At 38.3% G+C, this 23,147-nt stretch overlaps 1 protein-coding gene across 1 annotated transcript in view; it reads right to left on the reverse strand.

Moving 5' to 3' along the window:
- The window catches only part of LOC127801758 (ATPase GET3A), a 34,097-nt gene that overhangs the window by 5,172 nt on the left and 5,778 nt on the right, over positions 1-23,147 (reverse strand). Inside the window, exons 3-4 of the mRNA XM_052337145.1 lie at positions 19,054-19,204; positions 10,496-10,606 (exon numbers count right to left, since the gene is read on the reverse strand). Coding sequence (XP_052193105.1) covers positions 10,496-10,606; positions 19,054-19,204 — 262 coding nt within the window. The remainder of the gene's footprint in view (positions 1-10,495; positions 10,607-19,053; positions 19,205-23,147) is intronic.

Raw genomic sequence — 23,147 nt, forward strand, 5'->3', positions numbered from 1 at the left:
TTATTCTTTAAGGCACTGTCATCTCCTACTACCAATCTGCCCTTGTACCGGACTAGCCCATTGGACAATGTATAATTTTCCATTGCAGTAGGTTGCACTGCTAGCTGTGCCATAATACCCTGAAGCCACTTAGATTGCCCATAGCTAGCTTTTAACTCAATCATCCACTTTGGCACTATAGTTGTAATAGCTTGGTAGGCTGTAGTTTCGTTTCTTCTTGACAATGCGTCAGCCACTACGTTTTCCTTACCTCACCGGTACTGAATAGTATAATCCAGCCCCATGAGTTTGGAAACACCTTTCCTCTGTAATTGGGCATGCAGCCTTTGTTGGTTTTAGAAATTACAAGCTCTCATGGTCTATGCGAATCACAAATTGTTGGCTTTCCAAATAATGACGCCACTTATCAATTTCCTTGAGCATTGCCAACAATTCCTTGTCATAAACACTTAGCCTCAAGTGTCTTTGAGACAAGGCTTGGCTTATAAAAGCCAATGGTTGCCCTTCTTGTACCAACACAGCTCCAATATCGGTTTCACACGCATCTGTCTCAATTGTAAAGGGTTTAGAAAAATTCAAAAGAGCTAACACTGAGGCCATAGACATGGATTTCTTAAGGGCTAAGAATGCTACTTCTGCCTTCAAATTCCACTAAAATCCTTCCTTCTTTAGCAACTAAGTGAGAGGTTTGCTAATCATGCCATAGTGTTGAACAAATTTCCGGTAATAACCAATTAATCCCAAGAAACTCCTCAACTCCTTCACATTTTTAGGCCTAGGCCACTCCAACATCACTTCCACTTTCTTTGGATCAGTTTGTACCCCTTCTCCACAAATAATGTCCAAATACTCCACCTCCTTCGCATCAAAGGTACATTTTGAAAGCTTAACATACAATTGGTGAGACTTAAGGATCTCAAATGTTGTGCGGAGATGTGTGAGGCAGTGTTCAAGAGTGGGACTGTAAACGAGGATGTCATTAAAGAAAACGAGGATGAACTTCCTCAAGTAGGGTAGGAAAATTTGGTTCATCAAAGCTTGGAAGGTGGCAAGTGCATTAGTCAAAAGGGTATAGGAAACTTATTTTTTATAGTGTTGGAATTAAGCTGTTGGTAATCTACGCAAAACCTCCAAGTTCCATCATTTTTCTTAACAAGGAAGACTGGGGATGCATAGGGGCTTTGGCTGGGCTGAGTGATGGTTGAGTCTAGCATTGTTTCAACTCGCTTCTCAATCTCTATTTTCTGAGCATGAAGGTATCTATAGGCTTTAACATTGATAGGTTCTGAGTTTGGTTTAAGTTGAATTGAGTGGTCCAAGGGTCTTTGGGGTGGTAAAGAATTAGGTTCCGCAAATAGATCCTTAAATTCTACCAAAAGTGAATGCAAGTCATTTCAAAAACATACCTTATTTGCAAGTTGGGAATCAATGCTAGCAACAGTAGGTTGAAGTTCAGCCCTAGATTGGCTGTCACTTTCCATTTCCACAGCTTGTATAGAATAGAGTTGGGCTCTTTGCCCTCCCTTCTTCAACATCATCTTTTGCAGTCTTTTCCCTCCAATTAGCTTACACTCTCCTTGCTCCAAGCTGCCCAACAAAGTTAGCTTCTTCCCTTTGATTACCACTGTGACTTCTAACTTGTTGAAGTCAAAAGTCAGAGGACTCAAAGTCCTCATCCAGTCTATGGCAAGCACTATATCACATCCACCCAGTTCTAAAATTCGCAAATCAGCTGCAAATTCCTGACCATGCATGATCCATGTAAATACTATACATATATAGTGGTTATACATTCTACTCCTGTTGGCTACAGTTACCGACAAGGGGTTTGTGGCTGTCATGGGACACTTGAGGCTTGTGGCTTCACTAAGGAAGCTGTGGGTGCTTCCATTGTCGATAAGCACCATTAACCTTCATTTACCACCTGGCCTCTCACTTTTATAATCTGTCCCATGGGGCTTCCTTTCAGTGCATGGAAGAAAATCTCCCATCCTTCCTCTCTTTGCATTTCTTCTTCTTCTTGCAGCAACCCTTCTTTACCAGTCGCTGCTTCTTCTTCTTCTTCTTCTGTCTTTTCCCCATCAACTCCCTCCATATTCATCAATTACCTTTTGCACGGGTGACCAGGGCCATATTTGTCTTTGCATTTGAAGCACAACCCCAGCTGCCTTCGCTGCTCTATCAAATTCCCCTTACTTCCATTGTTACTCCTTGGTGCCTTGAGAGCTGGTTGATTATGCCATGTGAGCAAGGGTCTTGCGTTTCCCCCTCCATACTATCCTGCCAATATAATTGGTTTATAGGGAACCTTGTGTTTCTTGAAGATGGCCTCTAGCCTTTTCCGCAACTTGTTTCATGGACATAGGGGTCATCATCTTCACCATTGGCCGCAATTCTTCTCTCAATCCGCTAATAAAGACCGATACCAAATATTGCTCGGTGAGTCCTGGTTGTACCGTACTCACCATAAATCTCAACTCCTCAAATCGAGCTTAGTACTCAACCACAGTCCCTTCTTGTTTTAACTTCTTGAATTCTTTGACTACATCGGCCGTGTTTTTCTCCTTGAAGCAATCACATAACCCATCAACAAATTCTACCCAGCTTCCATGCATTCCTTCATCTTGGACCCATCCTTGATACCAAGAATCCGCCTCTTCATTCAAATAAGTCGACGCCAAATTTATCTTTTGATCCTCGGGGATCCGGTAGAATTGAAAAAATCTTCTGCACCTTCGTACCCACCATTGTGGTTTCTTTCCTTCGAACATCGAAATCTCCAATCTTGGCATCGAAACATGGGTCTGAGTCCATTGTTGCTGATTCCTCCTCAGAACTTCAAGAATTGCAACCTGATCTACTTCGTCAAGAATCCCTTGTGTGCCCGAACGATTGCCCTGGTGTGGCAAAATCGAGTCAGAGGTCTGTATTGGGGGATATTCTAGTGGCAAACAGAATTAGGGTAGGGAAGACAACTGCTTAGCACGCTGTCGATCTTTCGTCCTTGCAATTCCACCGTTTCTCGGCACTAGTTCATCGCTTCTTGTTGCTTCTCCATGGCCGCTTGCATGGTTTCTCTCCACTCAGCCAAGTCCTTTCGCGTTTGACATAGGGTTTCTTGGGTGTCATAGGGTTTCTTGGGTGTGGGCCACTCCAAACTCCATGGATTCTAGCCTTATCTCCAACTACTTCAATCGTGTTCCCTTGGCCATTGTACCTTGATCCCTAGACACCTGAATTCCTCAATTGGGCGTTATGTCCTTCCCACACCAAAGCACCCTGCTTCGTCCAAATCCTTTCCGTCGTGGCGCGGCTTCCATAAGTCTTCCCACAACCGGATCGTTCGGCTCTGATACCACAATTGTCAAGCCCTTGAATTAGGGTTGGCAATTCAGTAATTCCAATTGTAGAGCGAGAGAGAGAGAGAGAGAGAGAGAGAGAGAACATAGAGAACAAGATTATCCCTAGGGTCTTAACAGAAGGCTGCTTTTTACAACTCCAACTTGTGACCTAGTCACAAAGAAGCAACCTTATTGCTACTACCAAGGCTCACCCTCTTAAAAGCAACACCATATTTAGAAAAATTCTATGCGAGAACTTCCCTAGAGATTAAATGTGTTTTAGTTTCTATTGCCTCCTTATGTTTTGTTTAATTTCAATTTCATTTCCGTTTGGGCTGTAGAGTAGGTAATAGGTCAATTTTGTTTATGGTTGAAATGATTTAGTCTTGGTCCACTTTAGTGGGTTACATCTACTGGTAATAGGTCTGAGAACATTCCTATATTCTAGGAATGTATTTGAATATGTTTTCAAGATAAAATACAACAAAAATTTAAAAAACTACTGAGATATATTGGATTATTTTGCTGCCTTTATCCCTTTATTTTTAGAGTTTTCCAATCTCCAAATCATCTTATCACTATCACTTTATCCTTTCATCTCATATTTTTCAAGCCATCAGATTAGGAGAACAATACAGTTCTACTCAAGTCCTCCTTCAAGTAAACTGTTATTTTATTTTAATAATATTTTTGTGATATTTTCAACACTCCCCTCAAGCTGATGAGTGAATATTCTCCATTCCCATCTTGCATGTAATTTCTTCAAATCTAGTCATAGGAAGACCTTTTGTAAAGACTTCTGTTCATTGATTGTTTAAAGATATATATGGTATGGTGATGAGACAATTTAATTTCTCTTTGATGAAATGTCAGTCAATCTCTATATGTTTAGTCTGGTCATGCTGCACTGGATTGTGTGCTATGCTTATTATTGACTCCTTACCACAATATAGCCTCAATAGATTTTGTTGCTTTTAGTCCCAAATCGTTGAGAATGATTCTCAACCACAATAACTCACAAATTCCATGAGCCATTGCTCTTAGTTCTACCTCAACACTAGATCTGGATGCTACTAGCTGTTTTTTACTCCCCCATGAAACAATGTTTCCTCCAAGAAATATACAATAACCTGTAGTAGATCTCATATTTATCAAGGATCTAGCATAATTAGCATCCGTATAAGCTTTCATAGTCAAATTTCCTCTTTTAAACAAAAACCCTCTCCCTGGTGTGGGCTTTCAAATACTATAAGATTCTGTGAATGGCCTGCATACGTTTTTCTCTAGGTTCATGCATAAATATGCTAACCACCCCTACTGAGTAGTTAGGTAACATCAGATCGTGTATGAGATACATAAATTAACCTTTCTACTAGTTTTTGATATTAAGCTTTATCAACAACACTTCCATCTTCTTGTCCTCACAATTTGTGATTTTGCTCAATTAGTGTATTGGAAGGTCGACATCCTAGCTTCCCTGTTTCTTTGAGCAAACCAAGAACATATTTCCTTTGGAAAATAAATATCCCTTGTTTTGAGTAGGCAACTTCAATCCCTAGGAAATATCTTAACCTTCCCAAATCTTTAATTTCAAACTCTTTAACCAGCTGAATCTTCAATTTTCCTTTTTAATATCATCATTCCCAATTACAATTATATCATCAACATATACTAAAAGGATAGTGAGTTTACCTTCATTTGAGTGTTTAATGAAGAAGGCGTGATCTCATTGGCTTTGTCAATATCCCATCCTTAGCATAGCATCATTGAATCTGCCAAACCATGCTCTAGGGGACTGCTTAGTCCATAGAGAGCTTTCCTCAGTTTGCACACTTTATTTGACCCAAATTTATTCTTAAAACCTAGTGGTACTTCCATGAAGACCTCTTCTTTTAAATCTCCGTGTAAGAAGGCGTTTTTAACATCAAATTGTTGTAGATCCCAGTCAAAACAAGCTGCAAGAGATAATAGGATACTAACAGTATTCATTTCAGCCAAAGGTGCAAAAGTTTCTTGGTAGTTGATCCCATAGGTTTGTGTATAGTCTTTTGCAACTAAGCGAGCTTTATACCTTTCCAACGACCCATCAACTTTGTATTTGAGTGTATAAACCTACTTACAGCCTACTACCTTTTTCCTTTTGGTTGATCAACCACCTCCCAAGTCTTGTTTTTTTTCTAGAGCATTCATTTCATCCCTCATAGCAAGAGTCCAATTCTTATCTTTTAATGCTTCATGAACAGTCCTTAGGATTGTTTTGGAGTCAAGACTTGAAAGAAAGGCTGAATGTTGCAAAGATAAACGGTGAGAGGAAACAAATTGAAAATAGGGTGTTGAGTACACTTACGAGTACCCTTCCTCAATGCAATAGGCCACTCCAAATCAGTAGGATTCTGACAGTTGGAATAACTAGGTTTCAAAATTTCATTACTAGACATCGGGTTGGAAATGGGGAGTAGCTCTTGGTCCAAATTAGGCTGTGGTCTTCTTGAATATACAAGTGTAGGCTCCTTATGCTTCCTTGTCTCTTGTTGATTTAGAGGTTTCAATGGTGAGGCTGGCATAGGGAAAAACTAATTGCTGGTCATTGACTAAAGGGTGGTCATCATTGGCTATACACTAGTCATGATCAATGGCTATAGGCAAAGGCAAAGGCTGGTCATGGTCAATTGTCGCAGGTAAAGGCTGCAGCAACTAATCATGGCCAGTGGTTGTAGGTAAAGACTACAAGGGCTAATCATGGTCAGTTGCTGCAGGCAAAGGAAGGAGAAAAGTAGCTTCATCCTTTGAAGTGGAATAGTGCTCCCCCTAAAGATGAAGATTGGGAAAAGGGAAAAATGGTTGATCTTCATGAAAGGAGACATCAAGAAAGAGAAAGAACTTTTGAGAAGGGGGATGATAACACCTATATCCCTTTTTAGTGTTAGAATAACCAAGAAATAGGCATTTAAGTGCTCTAGGGTCAAGTTTAGTGCGATTGATTTTGTGGATAAGGAAAAAAGTGATGTAGCCAAAGACCTTGAGAGGTAAATCAAATAAGTGAGGGCAGGAAACAAAGAGTTTTTAAAGGGGACCTTGTTGGTTAAGGATCCCAGATGGGGTTCGGTTGATAAGCTGTACAGTGGTTAAGATTGCTTCCCCCTAAAAAATAAGATGGAACACGAGTGTCAAAGAAAATGGCTTGAGTCATATTTAGAAGGTGACAGTTCTCTCCCAGCAATCTCATTTTGTTGAGTGTCAACACAAGAGGACTCATGAGTCCCATGGGATTGAAAGGACCAGTGTAAGGTATGATTAAAATATTCCTTCCCATTATATGTCTAAATACGCTTTATGTGAACCCCAAATTGTGTATGAATGACTTGAAAGAAATGTTGAAGGATCTTTAGAACTTCAGATTTTTCTTTCAACAAAAATAGCCAGATAACCTGAGTATAGTCATCAATAAAAGTAATGAACAACTTAGCGCCATTTAGATTAGAGACTTTAGAAGGACCGCATACATCAAAATGAATTAAATCAAAAGGAGCTAAATTTTTTATTGATGAAGATGGAAAATATACACAATGGTGTTTAGCAACCTCACACACTTCACAATGAAAATCAGAACTAGAGACATTTAGAAATAAAGAAGGAAATAGAGCTTTAAGAGAACCAAAATTGAGATGACCTAAATGTCTATGGTAAAGCCAATATCAAATCGTTTAGGTGAGTTTGCTTGTGTTTCAGCAGGTTATTCCTTAGAAGCAACAAAAGCCTACACATCATCAAGAAGATATAACCCATTCTCGACTTTAGTAGCTCCAATCTTCTTCCCTAATATCCGATTCTGAAATACATAATGGTTATCAGAAAAAGTAATAGTGCAATCTGGATCTTTGGTTAGTTTAGAAATAGAGATGAGATTAGTAGTGAGTTTTGGTGCATGAAGGACATTAGTTAAATGAAGAAAAGGTGTTAAGGTAATATGGCCTTCACCAGCAATAGTAAGAGAATATCCATTGGCAATAGTGATTTTGTGATGCCCTAAACTTGGTTTATAGGAAATAAATGAAGTAGACTTATGGGTTATATAGTCAGTAGCACTCGAATCAAGTACCCAACAGTTAGGTGCAGATGTTCCAGAAGCATTAAAAGAGAAAGAAATAAGACACTTACCATTTCGGACAAATGAACAAGAACTAGAGGACTTGGAGAGTGTATTAAGGAGACCTTTTAATCGTTCAATCTTTTCCTCGATATCAATTCCTGATGAGGATGTTGCTTTGGCTGAGAGTTGTCTTGATTAGTGAGATTAGCTCGGCCATTGGGAATTCCTTTAAAGCCTCCCAATCTATTGAGTACTTGTTCTTTTCCATGAAGTTTGAAACAACTTCCTTTTGTGTGTGTTGATTTCTTGCAGTAGCTACACCATAAACTATCTTTGTTGGGCTTAGATCCTAGTTTAGTTGCAACTGGAATGGTCTTGTTTACTGCCGTAGCAAATCCAATAGGTGTTGGTGGATCAAGCATGGCAGAGCATCATGTTTGTTCCCCTCGAACAATAGAGAATACCTCTACAATAGAAGGCATAGGATCCTTTCCCAAAATCTGCACTCTTACTTGGTCACCCTAAGTTAAGACTAATAAGAAAATCAAAGATTCAATCTCTTTCCACAAATGCAGAATGTGTTCTAGTAATGATCGATCTTAGACCAAATACTTGTAAGTGTGTTGTAATAATCAATCATTGTCATCCCTCCTTACTTTATAACAACAGCCTTGGTTCGAAACTCATAGATAACTACTGCATCCTACTTCATGGAATAGCTTTTGTGGAGTGTCTCCCAAATGTCATAAGCAGAAGATAGAAACATGCAGTTTCTACTTATTTTTGGTAACATGGAGTTCCAAAGCCATGACATAATCACGACATATTCTTCATCCAATGCCCCAAACCTTGGATCGGTAGAATTAGGACCCTTACCAGTTAGGTGAGATAGTTTTCCATGCCCTTTTAGATAGGTAGAGTTGGGACCGTTGGAGATAATTCTTTCCATGGAGTCAATAAGCTGAATTGATAGGATGAAGATCACTATGAGAGCTAGGTGTATGTTCAATACGCTGAAGATCACTCGAGAAATTAGTGGGTTGATCCCTTAATGGAAATTCGTGTTATTAAAGGCCCAAGGCGCACAAGGGTGTTGGAGCCTGAGGCGTGTGTCTGGTGGAACTAGGTGCATACTAACTAAAAAAAGAAAAATATGTCCTAGTTGAAAAATAAGATATAAAATAAATCCTAACACTTAATAATATATTCACAAGCATGTTATCAAGAAAATTAAAAAATTCAATATATACTAACTACGAAAAATATTAAAACAAGTTACATACTTATAAATTTCAACAAAGCAAATCCCATCATATTTTAGCAACCGGCATATAAGCATCATAAAAGTTAAAAAAATCTATAAGAAAAGTCTTTAAGTCAACTTAAGTTAAATCTTAAACAATTTATAGGTCTTAAATCCTAATTAAGACTAACTAATTTTGAATTTTAAATAATCTAAAAATCATCCTCATCATCAAAAATCAAACTTTTGAGAATCTCTTTGGTTTGAGAATCTCTTTTGATTTATTGTTTATTTAGTATTTACTTATAATTAAAATTATAATATAAAAAGTTAATACCAATTCCAATTAGTATTTAGTTATGATTGGAATTGGAATATGAAAAGTTTCCTTTTCCTATTAGGATTAGATTCTATTAAAAATCACAACAATAAACAAAATACCAATTCCAATAAGTAAATACCAATTTCAATTTGTATTTAGTTATAATTGGAATTGAAATTTGAAAAGTTTCATTTTTCTATTAGGATTGGATTCTATTAAAAATCACAACAATAAATAAAATAACAATTCCAATTAGTATTTAGTTATAATTGATTTGGAATCTGAAAAGTTTCATTTTCCTATTAGGATTGGATTCTGTTAAAAATCACAGCAATAAACAAAATACCAATTCCAATTAGTATTTAGTTATAATTGGAATTGGAATCTAAAAAGTTTTCTTCTCCTATTAGGATTGAATTTTATTAAAAATCACAACAATAAATAAAATATCAATTCCAATTAGTATTTACTTATAATTGGAATTGGAATTTGAAAAGTTTCCTTTTTCTATTAGGGTTCCATTAAATATTACAACAATAAACATTGAAAAAGTTAAAAAAGTAAAAATATTTTTAAAAAAATAGTTGGGTGCGCCTAAGCCCAAGGCTGCGCACGAGGGCCAGGCGCCTTGCTTGCTTGCTTGTGCCTAGGACCATTCCAGGCACAACAAGTATGCCTAGGTGCGCCTTGCGTCTAAGTGCAAGTTTAATAACACTTGACATGGTAGTGGCAATATCGGCTAAATAGATGCAACAATGAAAACTGAAGAAGGGAGAGAGTTGAGGGTAGCAGTTCAACAACAATGAAGGCTGTAACAACACACAAAAAAAAACACTCCTAAAGATGGCGTCAGAAAAAGAATTCTGAGATATCTTGGATTATTCTGCTGGCTCTATCCCTTTATTCTTGGAGTTTTCCAATCTCCAAATCACCTTATCACTTTATCATTTCATCTCATATTTTTCAGGCCAAAAGATTAGGAGAACAATCCAGCTGTCACTCGAGTCTTCCTTCAAGTAAACTGTTAATTTATTTCCACAATATCTTTGTGATATTTCCAACATTCTGTTTTTTTTATATTTTATAAACAGTATTTTCTTTATTCTTATTTTATTCATTCTCTCAAGAAGTGAAAATAAGCCTTAAACCAACTAGATGGAGTCAACTACATGGATTTATCAAGAAAAGCCTTCCAAAATCCTAGCTTAAAGGAACCTGTACCAACTATGACTGTATGGCAACATGTCCCCTTTAGTTGTTACTGCATGCCAATCATCCTTTCCAACTCCATTTCTCTTCTCATTCATTTTAGTTTTTGGAACCCCTATTCACTGCTTGCAATCTTCTTTATGGTTTTAGGGCTATACAACAGAAAGAAACGTACTAGTATATAAGATACCCTGCATGTGCTTATCAGAACTGGTCATCAATAACATTATAAATATATAGTATCATTTCTAGTTGAGTAACTACTTGAGAAATTGGATACATCATCTCACCGGATCCTTGAACTGCTGGTTTACTTGTTCAATCACATCTTTCATGCCCTCCAGCTTTCCTAGAATTGCATCCTCATTAAAATCATCATCCATACCGAACATTCGAGTCATCTGCTAGCAACAGTTTAAAATGTGCAGTTACACATCATATTGCAAATCAAAATTAAAAAAGAAAATTGAACTTTTAAAACAAGTTAACAGGCCAAGAAAAGGATCTAAAGAAAATGAACATTAACATTTAGGATATGTCAAATCACAGGGGAACATCCTAGAAGTAGATGTTATGATTGAATGGTCCATAACCAACAAATAGGGTCTGTAATTGGTTATTACAATAGCCTACTAGCATCAACTTGATTTAGATGCATTCACATCTATAACTGAGAATTTTTGTTCCCATACCTAAAGCCAAAAAACCCTAACTTTTCACCTTCAATAAATATCTTCTAATTTAGCCATACCATGTAAAATTCTCATGAGTCAACTCCTCCGAATGGACAAACCCTGTTCACAGAATGGCTCCCACTCGTAGAGTGCTGCTCACACAAGATAGATAATATCAAGAAAGATAAAAAGCACTCTCTGATAGGATCGTGTGGGATCATGATCCAGATTTCAGTCCTGCCAATCATACATAAATATAAATTTTTTTCTGAATCTAGCCTCTTTATGCCTTTTCATTTTATTTTGTGTCTGGACCTTATAGGCCTTGCCCATGCCCTAAAAACAGAAATGAGTGCCAAATTTGGGGGCATTCTCAATCTGATTCTAGGGAAACTTATTCGGTTCTCTCTTATTTTTTTTCTTCTCATCATCTTCTTTGTAAGTTCTTTTGCAACCCTGCTGCTGCTTCCTGAGAGGAGAGGCAGCAGCAGGAATATCCTATTGCTGCAGGAGCAGTTCTGTTGTGCATGTACACGTAAATTTGAGAGAAGTTCAAATGATTCACTTTTAGCCTTGACTTTTATAATGTATATGCAAAGAACATAGGGATTTTAAGCTCATCATCCTTCTGGGTGAAGCTTACCAAATGCCCACTAAAAAAGGGGGCTACCAGCTCTGAATTTCCACTAATGCTCTGTGAGCACCAAGCAAAATCTAGTTTGCCAAATGAGCTTGGAATTTGGGTTTCTTAGGAGCTAATGCAAATTAACATTGAAAAAGTTATAATCATATGAATTGGCTAATATAATATTATATGACGAAGAAGATGTGTTTGGTGAGAAATGGCAAATGTGGCCATGGAATGCACAGTGTTCAAAAAGGCGGCCTTAGACGGCCCTGGCCACCACGAATACATGCAAATTGGCATCCTAGGTACCAAGCCCGATTAATCAGGCCCAATTGGTGCCTAGGCGACCCAAGCAACGCCTAGCCACTTGGGTCGCCTAATTTTTTTTTGCAGACGTCATTTTGGCCAAAGCACAAAACGGCACCGATCCCTAAAGAAATCCCCCCCTTCCCCCTTCATGTGATACTTTAACCTTCTCCGCTGTCGCTAAATCCTAAATCCCTAATTCTCCTCACGCTTCCCCCTTCGCCACTCTCGCTACAACTGTCGTCTCTTTCCCTCGTCGCCACACCGCCACCACTGTAAGCCTGCAACTCTTGTTTTTGTTTTTCCTCATTCCTCAACCTCATGCTTTGGTAAAATCCGTAATTCTCCTCACTCTTCACCCCTTCGCCGCTACCACTACAACTGTTGTCTCTTTCCCCCGCCGCCACTGCAAGTCTGCAACTCTTGTTTTTGTTTTCCTCAACCTCAAATGATGTCGAATGGGACTCGGAGCATAGGAGCATCGTTCGAGGTCGCCTAAATTCTTAAAAGGAAGTCAAATGATATCGGATGGGAGTATGGAATGTTAATTGATCTGATGAATATGGATTTAAATGCAAGTTGTGTGGTAAAGTTATGTCTGGAGGAGTTCATAGAGTAAAAGAACACATTGGCAACATTTATGAAAATCTTTTTGCATGTCCAAAATCTTCTCTGAATGATCAAGCTAAATGCAATAATGCTATTATCGAGGCAAAGAGTAAGAAGAAGAATAAGAATAAGGAGGAAGATTTAATGAGATACTTTGTTAATATTTCTAAAAGGGGGGAAGGGGATGATGAAGATGAATTGCAAGAGTTATGGAGCAAAAAAGTGCCCCGTACTCTTAGCCCTATGGATAAGTTTGCAATCTCCATTAGCCTTGAAACTTGTTTGAGTGCGGGAATGACGCAAAGGCAACAAAATATCAGCAAAGCACTCTTTAAAGAGAGAACACAGACTGTTGGAGAATATTGTGCTAGATGGGTGTACGAAGCTAGTATACCTTTCAATGTTATTGATTACAATAGCTTCAAATTGTTTGTTGAGGCGGTTGGTCAATTTGGGCCAGGTTTCAAACCTCCTAGTCAATACCAGTTGAGGGAATCGTTATTAAAGGGAGAAGTTGACAAAACGAAAGAGTTACTAAAGAAGCATGAAGAAGAGTGGGCATGAAATGGGTGCTCCATTATGACAGATGCTTGGATAGACAGAAAAGGGGGAGCATCATGAACCTGTGTGTTAATTCTAACACAAATATTGCTTTTCTTTCTTCCAAAGAGTCTTCAAATGAAGCACATACAAGTGAACTCATCTTTTGAGTATGTGGACAAATGCATTGAGCAAGTTGGGCCATAAAATGTCATCCAAGTAATAACCGACAATATTGCCAACAATATCGAAGCGGCAAAATTGTTGAAGGTGAAGAGGCCAAATATCTTTTGGACCTCATGTGCTACTCACACCATTAATTTGATGCTTGAAAGTATTAGAAAACTGTCAAGGTATAAGAAAATCATTGATCAGGCCAAAAGTTTGACAATCTTCTTTTATGCACACCATAAGACCTTGTCCGTAATGAGGTCATTTATGAATAAGAGGGATATAGTGACACTAGGAGTCACTAGATTCGCTTCTTCTTTCCTTACTTTGCAGAGTTTGATGGAAAAAAATGCCCAAATGAGGACAATGTTTACCAGCTCTGAACGAGAGAAGTGCAAATGGTTGAAGACTGTTAAAAGGGAAAGCAACCTATGCTACTGTGATGAGCATCGCTTTCTGGAATAGTGTAACTTTATGCCTTAAGATTTTTGCACATTTGGTAAAGGTGCTTCGAATTGTTGATGTACATAGAAAGCCTTCTATGGACTTTTTATGTGGAGAGATTAAGTAGGCAAAGGAAGATATTAAGGAGGCCCTAAATAATCTTGAGAATAACTATCAGCCTGTTATGGAGACAGCTTAAAAGTTGGACTACTGAGATATAGAGGGAGGATGGTTATAGGAGATGATGCTCAACTCAAAAGGAGGATTTTACCATCCTTACATGACTTTCCCATCGGAGGACATTCAAGTATGAATGTCACTTACAACAAAGTCAAGCAGCTCTTTCACTGGCCAGGATTGAAGAGGGATGTGACCGAGTTTGTGCTAGAGTGTTCCACTTGCAAGCACTGTAAGCATGAGCAAGTTCCTTACTCGGGCTTGCTCCAACCTCTAAACGTACCGGAGCAAGTGTGGCAGCAAATTTCCATGGATTTTGTGGAGGGTTTGCCTAGATTCAAAGGGAAGAATACTATACTGGTGGTAATGGATAGATTGACGAAATTCAGCCATTTTTTAAGTATAGCTCACCCATTTACAACTCCCAAAGGGCTAAATTGCTATTGGATACAGTGGTGAAGATACATGGGTTGCCCCTATCAATTATATCAGACATGGATAAAGTGTTTACCAACAACTTTTGGAGGGAATTGTTCAAGCACTAAGGGGTGGGGCTGCATATGTCAACGGCCTGCCATCCAAAAACTGATGGACATACCAAGAGAGTCAACCAATGCTTGGAATTGTACCTCTGGTGCCTATGGTGCTCTAAACCGAAGAGTTGAACAAGTGGCTACCCTTGGCTTAGTGGTGGTATAATTTTAATTACCACTGATCCTTAAAAAGATCCTCGTTCGAAGCCCTCTTCAGGTATAAGCCCCCTTTGATACCAGCAGTCCTACAATATTCTAAGGTAGAGTTGGTTGCAAATCAATACTTACAATAGAGACAAGAAGCATTACATGTGATCAAGAGAGAATTGGTTGTGGCTCAAAATAGGATGAAGCAGCTTGCAGACAAGAAAAGAAGTGAGAGAAGCTTTGAGGTGGGTGATATGGTCTACTTGAAGGTTAAGAGGTTCCAGCATCAGCTATTAGCTAGACATCCTCACACCAAGCTGAGCCCGAAATACAGTGGCCCTTCTTGGTGGTAGCCAAGGTGGGGAAGGTAGCCTACAAATTGTAGCTACCCGAAGGAGTGGGGATTCATCCCATCTTCCATGTCTCCTTGCTGAAGTAGTCAGTAGGATCTCTAGACTGCATAAGTTTAGACCTCCCTCCCTTGGAAGCAAACTTAAAAGAGAGGGAGGAACCCCTTGCAGTGTTAGACAATAGGGTGATCTATCAAAATTCCATTCCAATTACACAGGTGTTGGGGCAGTGGACCTACTATCACCTAGATCACACAACTTGGGAGTACCTACTTGACCTCCTTAAACAATTTCCCCGAGTTGCTCAGCTATTGTAATTTCTTGAGGACAAGAAATATCTTTAAGGGGAGGGGCATTGTCACATTCCTAAGGGTACGATAGTCTAAAAAATTTTGTAAACTGTTAGGAGTTGTATCTAGGCAGTTATTAGTAGCATCTCTTGGTGTAAATTTCAGAAGATCAACAGCTAAACAGTTATATATATGTATTGTGGCCTTAGCCACCTAGCATGAATGGAAAAAGAATCTGATTTCTCTCTCTCTTCCCCGAATTTCCTTCATCAGAATCCTAAAATACCCCTTGTTAGCTCTGAGACGCTAACACTAAACCAGTGTTCTAAAAGGCGCTAGGCGCTAGTCGGGCGCCAGGCTGGGGCCTAGCGCCTAGGCGGGGCCTAGGCGGCGCTTAAGAAAACTGCTATTTTTTTTATTTTTTAAATTTTGTGATATAATTTGATGTTATTTTTAACTAAATCAAAGTTGAAAAATATTAATAATGCAACATAAACCAATAATATATAGAATTAAGCATGAGAAATAAATTATTGTAATTAATAAATAACATTTTAATTAGTCATACAATCAATATTATAAGCAAACAGCTAAGTGGATTTTTTGGAAATATTATAGAATATATATAATTAATAATAAAACTAAATATAAATCTATAATTATATATAAATATTAAATAGAAAAGAAAAATAAAATAAAATAAAAACAAAAAACAAAAACGGAGCAAATGCCCCAATAACCACACAGAGAGACGGGGAGACGGGAGAGAGAGAGAGAGAGAGGTTACAACAGATGGAGCTTGCCGCAGCGGAGATGGAGCTCGACGGCGAGGACGGGGGCGGCGACGATGACGCTGAGGACGACGAGGACGCGACAGATAAGAGGCGGTGACGATGAAGCTTGGCGGCGAGGATCAAGCTGGACGCAGCGACAGCGGTGAGCTACTGGCGGGCCGATGAAGCTTGGCGGTGTTGAGGCGACAGCGTTGAGGCTGTGACAGCGTTCAGGTGAGAAGAGAGAAATAGGGAGATGTTGAGAGGTTCGATTTAATGATTTAGCAAAAAAAACCCTAAAAATGGCTGAGCCAACGAGTTGGGCGCCAAGGCGCGCAGGCCGACTAGGCGCCGCCTGGGCCGCCTAGGCACCCAAGCCGGCCGATTACTCGGGCCGACGCCTAGGAGGCCCGACTAGGGCAATTTCGGGGCAGCCAGCGGCCGCCTAGCGCCTAGGCGGCCGCCTAGGCCGATTTTTAGAACACTGCACTAAACAATGGTTAGAATTGATTAATGGCAAGCTGGGAATGAGAGACATCTATTCATTAACTAGAGAAAGTGTTGAAGGAAGAAGATACGAAAACACTTGTTGTTGTGTGTCGAAAGGAGATAGGATGATAAGAAGAGTTTGAAAGGTTTTAAAATTAAAGAAAGCTGAGACGATGAAGAAGGGATAAGAAGTTATAGATAAAGTAGTTCCATAAAGATAAGATAGAACTATTACTTAAGTTTAAATCCTATATTATCTATTAAACCATATTTAAATTTGTATTTTGTATCCCTGTATTCTAGGAGCAAACCGAGGCCTGCTCATGTATAAATACCTCATCTAAGTTCAATACAAGTTGAGAAAACAGTTTGTTTGTTTATCTCCAATTATACCTAAGGTATTCCTACTTAGGTTCTTCTATTTTGTTCACCCCATATACAAATCCTTCTATTTACCAATAGAAATTGTCAAAATGACACTTCTTGTTGCTTTAATTTCATAACAAGCATTTTTGTTTTCAAATTAGATAAATAGTTTTATCTAAGATTCGTTAAATGCCTCAGTAACTGGGTAGCTTTCGTTATTGACCTACTAGGCACGAAACTATATGGGTTAGCGACAGAGCCGGCCCTGAGATTTTAGGGGCCCTAAGCGAAATTTTTTACGGGGCCCTCTACAACTATATTTAAAAATAAAATTAATACGAATAAAAATCTTTTATTATATGAAATTCACAATATTTCATTTTAAATTTACTCTTTTAGCATTTTTAGATGAAAAATCAACAATTAAACTATTACAATTAATTTGTTCCAACATATGTTTTTCAATAAATACCATCACCAATCCATTAGTGTAGATTCACTAATAACATAGGGATCACAAATATTGAAATATATACACAAAATTAATTGATAATTTAAGGCTAATAAAAAAAACAAAAGATATACCTGATAAATCACACAACGGGATGATAAGGACAAAAATGGAATCGTTGAAGAGAAGGTGTAGTTGTAAAATCGGTTGGATTGAGGACCTACGCCTGCGCAGATTGATGGCATATGCTAGTGACAATGGATGGATAAGAAATTGAGAAGGAGAGGAACTGAGGAAGACGATAGAGTCGTGGCTACTACCAGGCGCATAAAAATAGTTGTGATACAATCATACAAGGGGGAGATTGAGATTAATTAAAAATACATGGAATAGTTGTGAGGGGATGGGTGCCACTGCCAGGCGTATGGGAATGAGATTGATTATCGATAAATGAATGTGGGAGATTAAGATTAATTAAAAATTTGTAGTGATGCGCATGGGAGTAATTATTGATAAAAGGAAGATGGGCGATTGAGATTAATTAAAAACTTACAATGGCTTAAAATGGGCATAGTCCCCTAACGTCTTTTCAATTTTTAAATTTATTGTTTTTAATTAATTTAAAATCTAAAAATTGAAATGAGCATGGCCCCCCTAAGCGGCTGCCTAGATAGCCTAGGCCTAGGGCTGACCCTGGTTAGCGAAAATTTTGGTTTCTCTTCTTTAATCTTTTCTAAAGCACTCTCTCCAAAAGTTTCATAGTATGACATTAGCTAAATTACTCTATAATCTCCACTCATTAGCTAAATTATCCTATAATCTCCACAACTTTAAACATCTTCTTTATTCTTTATTCCTCTAATAACCTCATACTAAAGAGCATCCCCATGCATGAGGCTACAAGCTTTGCAAGAGGCTATTTCCCACAACTCAAACACAACCTTCCAATCACAAAGGTAGCCTTACCATTCCTACCAAGGTTCACCCTCTAATTACCTCATACTAAGAAAAAAATATGCAATCCAAAAGGCCAGTGATAACTGATGCCAACACTTTCTAGAGCAAATATCCAGGTAATTTCAAATGGGCATCTGACATGGTCCACTGCACCACAAAATGCCATTCAAAGACAGAACAGAGTTGGCTTGGCCAGTGGCAGTGCACGCAGGTACCTGAGAGGGAGGCAGAGAGGAGGGATAAGAGAACAGAGAGAGAGAGAGATTATATTTTCGCCACACGAATACATGGTTGGTCCTATTGAATATTAATACCAGGAAAACATATTTCATTCTGTAAGCAGTTCCCTACATAGATAATGCGGACCAGTAATTAAAGGACAACTGTATAAATCATTTCATAAGTCATCCACTCAGAACGTATTACCATTCTATCTACTGGGAAACATTGTCAAGAATATAAAAGAAAAGAGTTTTTAGTTACCAAATTTAAAAATGCACACATCTCCCCTTTTCCATCTTTCTCTGGCAAGTTTAGGACATCAATCATTACTAACTGTACCTAAAATGCAAGAGAAGCCAAACTCCAGTAGGACCTGTTCTTGCAGAATGGAACACTATGGAAAGGAGAAACAATGAATCTAAATGTGACTGAGATTGCAGTGACTTAATCAAAATAAAAAGAACTCCAGTCTAGGTGAAAAGATTTTTTGCCTACAAAATGTATAAGAGTGGCCACACATGTGACTATACTTGCAACATAATAAATAAATAAATATAACAGCAGCACCTGAATGTATGCTATAACCACGAAATACAAGTTCCAACATGTAAAGTGCCCAATACATTTCAAAACCCAAAATAAAACAGAACTAAATGCTTGTACTCCCAGTTACATATCAAACCACGGAACTGTAGTACTAAAACAACAAGAACACCGGTACCTGGCTTATCAAGCCACCAAATTTATTCCTCAAGGACATCATTTTGGCAAGCCCCTTCTCTAAGGTTGCTGGGAACTGCAATAGACGGAGAGTATGACCAGTAGGAGCTGTATCAAACACAATAACAGAATAATCCATTGTTTGGACTAATCTGCAGAAACAAAAGTAAAGTGTTAGAAGAAAAAAGGAAAACTAAAGGTGATTAACACCACGTGGGATTGCAATAAAGGTCATATTGCCCCCCCCCCCCCCCCCAAAAAAAAAAAAAATACACACAGTAACTTTACTGTGAAACAGATACGCACAAGATTCACATTGTTTTGCCAAAATTGGAGACACGTGTGCCACCAAGTCTTGGTTATTTCCATCTGAATAGAATGTAACATCATACTCCAAGACAATTCAAAAATTGACAACCAAACATTTCACTGGAACAAGCAACATGGGCAAAATACTGAACTGAAACGGGCAATGAGGCAAAAATTAAGCAACAAGTGACATTCAATGCCTATTTGAAAAGCATAGACACATTATTAAGGGTGACTTACAAACATTTCACAGACACAGGCCACAGCAATTAGACATTGGACACTTGGTGGACACATTACTGGATTATTTTATTAATTTTCGTGCTAGACACATTATCTGTGTGCAGACAGAGTCAAAAAATTGAACCGCACTTGACAAGCTTGAGGGTCAAAATGCAATTTTAAGAACTTCCTAAATTCATCAATTCCAATCCACGCATATATCAAGCACCCCCTCCATACCAGGGACATACTAAGATGTTGAATATTGCGGGAGATAGTTTTGACTAGCTCAATGATATATATATATATATATATATCCTTCTCCATCTTTTGTACAGGTCATTGGAATAAATTTTTGCAAGTTTTTGACTCTACTTCATTAATTGTCTTTTCTGCTTCCTTTTTGGCCAAACTATACTTCTTTAGGGTTTTTTTTTTCACTATGACATTTATGTAAAGTTTTGTAACAAGCTTTCTTAGTCTTAATTTTCTATTGTACTCTTCATTCCACCACCAGAACTCTTTTTATTTGGGACTTTTTCCTTTAAGTCTCCCAGAACCATTGGAGATGAAAAACTGAAGCACAAGAAGGAGCGAACAAATATTCACTTTCTAATTAGCAACAAAAAACACTAACAATCAATCCAACAGAAGCACAACAATACAACTCTTTCCGGCTTAATTGACCCTGCACGGAGTGAACAAGCCAAGCCCAACCAAAATCCATCAAGGCAGCAGTTATATACATATATTTTATTCAAGTAAAATGTTAGATTATGGTAAGCATAAATCAATCACACTTGACACACGATTTTTACATGGAAAACCCCCTTAATTGAAAGGTAAAAACTGCAGGGCCAAAAGGCCCATTGAAGGAACTCCACTATAACCAAATAAGCATTACAAATATCCCTCTCAAGTCTCACAATAAGACTCAAACAATTTCAACAACCAACAAGAGAATGGAGAAGAGATCAGCAAAACAAAGGCTGTTCTTCCAACCAGAAAATCTGTATCTGCAGAACTCCAAATGCCAATCACACCGCTCAGATTGAAGAACCAGGAGTCTGGATTATCTTGTCCAAATTTCAGCTCAATCAGACCATAGATCACTTCAGGTCGTCAATTTGACCATGACTACACAAAGCTATATCCTCTTGTGAAAATCACTCTCTCTAAATGTTTTCTCCCTTTTCTTTGTTGCTCTCCAAACCTAATTGAGCAGACCTTAAAGAGCTATTTATATGGCTGCCAAGGGCTAAGAAATGTGTTCTAAATATGAGCATTTGTCCACCAATGGGCTTCTCACAAAATAGAAGCTAAACTTGGGCTTTTTCTCCACATACGAAGGGAAACCCAACACAACAAATCCTCCCCCCCCCACAAAAAAAAAAAAAAAACTACGGGGAAGAACTCGCCATTCCGGAAATCAAATGACAAGTCTCAAACTTTCCTCTTGGAAAGTGAAGCCTATATTTGCAGGTTATACAGATTCAGATATGGTTGGGGAATATTGGCACTAGAAAATCAACTTCAGGCTATTTGATTACCTTTGGCAGGATGAGCAGTGGCTTGGCAGTCCAAGTTCAAATATGTATTGTATTGTTTACTACAGAGGCAGAATTCATTGCAGCTATTAAAGCCTGCAAAGAGATGCTTTGGATGAAGAGATTTGTGCATGAACTTGGGTTTACTCAAGAGAGGTATGTGTTACTTTGTGTAATCAAATTGCAGTTCATCTTAGGAAGAATTCAACAGTCCACAGTAGATCAAAACACATATCATTGATATGAGGTGTCCTAGATTCTAAATTGCTTTAACTTCAAAAAACACACACAGCTGTTAATGGTTTAGACATGTTGACAAAGGCTCTACCAAAAGGGGAAGTTTGAGACTCGTCATTTGATTGCCGGAATGGCAAGTTCCTCCACATAGTGAGGAAGGGAGATTGTTGGGTTGGTTTTTCATTTCTATATGGAGGAAAACCCAAGTTTAGCTTCTATTATGGGGTTAATTACACCAATAATCACTCAACTTTGCATTCTATTACTGTTTGGTCATTGAAGTTTGAAATATTACCTGTTAGTCACTAATATTTCAAAACTGTTACTGTTTAGTCACTGAATTTTAAAATGTTACCTACTGGTCACTAATATTTCAAAACTGTTTCTCATCTGTCACTCGTTAGTTACTGAACTTTAAGTTCATGAGTGACGGATGAGAAATAGTTTTGCAATATTAGTGACTAACAGGTAACATTACAAAGTTCAGTGACCAAAACAGTAACAAAATGTAAGTTAAGTGATTATTGATGTAATTAACCCTTCTATTTTGTGAGATGCCCATTGGTGGCAAAAGCCCTTTTTTTTACCAGATTTCTGTCATGTGCCTAGGGTTTTGATAGGAAATTGAGAGAAATAAGAGGAAGAATTAGACGGATAGGGAGGAAACGACAGCAAGAATTGGGGGAGGAATACAAAGAACAACAAAGAGAGGGAGATTAGTGGGATCGTGAGAGGGAGTTTAGAGAGAGATACAAGAGAATACAAGAGAGGGAAAAATGAGGGAATTCATTCATCAATCAAAACATAATCCTCCTATCCTCAATTGTGGATTATATATAGCCTAACAGCCTCACACATGCACCCATGTGCAGTACAACAAATAGCATAACTACCTATAGCCAAGGACAAAACCCTATAATAGAAAGGGGAAAGAGAATTACAATTATTGTGCAATGCAAGTAGGCCAACTACTACTATATTTACCAATCTATCATTAGGAACCCTTGGGGTCATGACAATTCTCCCCTTCTTGAGAGAGTTCTTGTCCCCAAGAACTTGTAGCTATTGGGCCACTGCTCTTATCTAATACCAACTTTCTCTATCTGTTCTATTCCTCTTTTTTTCTTTCTCCTTCTAGACCTCTTTTTCTTCGTTCTTAGGTTTCCAAGATTAATTCCAGGCATAATTTGGCCCAGAACTTCAATAGAAGCAACCTAATCAAGTTCAAGCCCACTACAACCACCTCCTACAATAGTTGTCCAATCAAGACTGGTCTCCACTTATTAAGAACATGATCAGCCATTGGTTCATCCTTCAATACAGTAGATAGAACCTTGGATTTGTCGGCTGGAGTAAGAACCAACAAAGCGTGGGAGTTTTGTTCCCCACAACAAAACTTTTGACTGCTTCAGTTATCTCCCTTAACTTTCCTCCCGCTACCAACTGTCCTCAAAATTCCTTATCAAATCCACGCACTTTCACAACATTAGAAGACATTTCAGCTTGAGAATATATCTCCAATCATACCATTTCTAGTGATCGTAGGGGACTCAAATTTCTTTGCCAACCAAGAGCCGCTCTCACACTGCAGCTCACCAAATGGAATTTGAGCAAATAAAATAGCAAAAAACTCTTCCTCCCGAGCTGTCTCCTACTCATTGCCATACACCCAAGATTTATCCTCCACAATTTTCTCCTCCAATGGTGTCCCAATGTCCATCCCTGCAATTTCCCTTCCTGTACAGTCATACTGATTGCATATGGAGGGATGAGCAGGTTC

This window comes from Diospyros lotus, chromosome 5, assembly GCF_014633365.1.
Source record: "Diospyros lotus cultivar Yz01 chromosome 5, ASM1463336v1, whole genome shotgun sequence".
NCBI lineage: Eukaryota > Viridiplantae > Streptophyta > Magnoliopsida > Ericales > Ebenaceae > Diospyros > Diospyros lotus.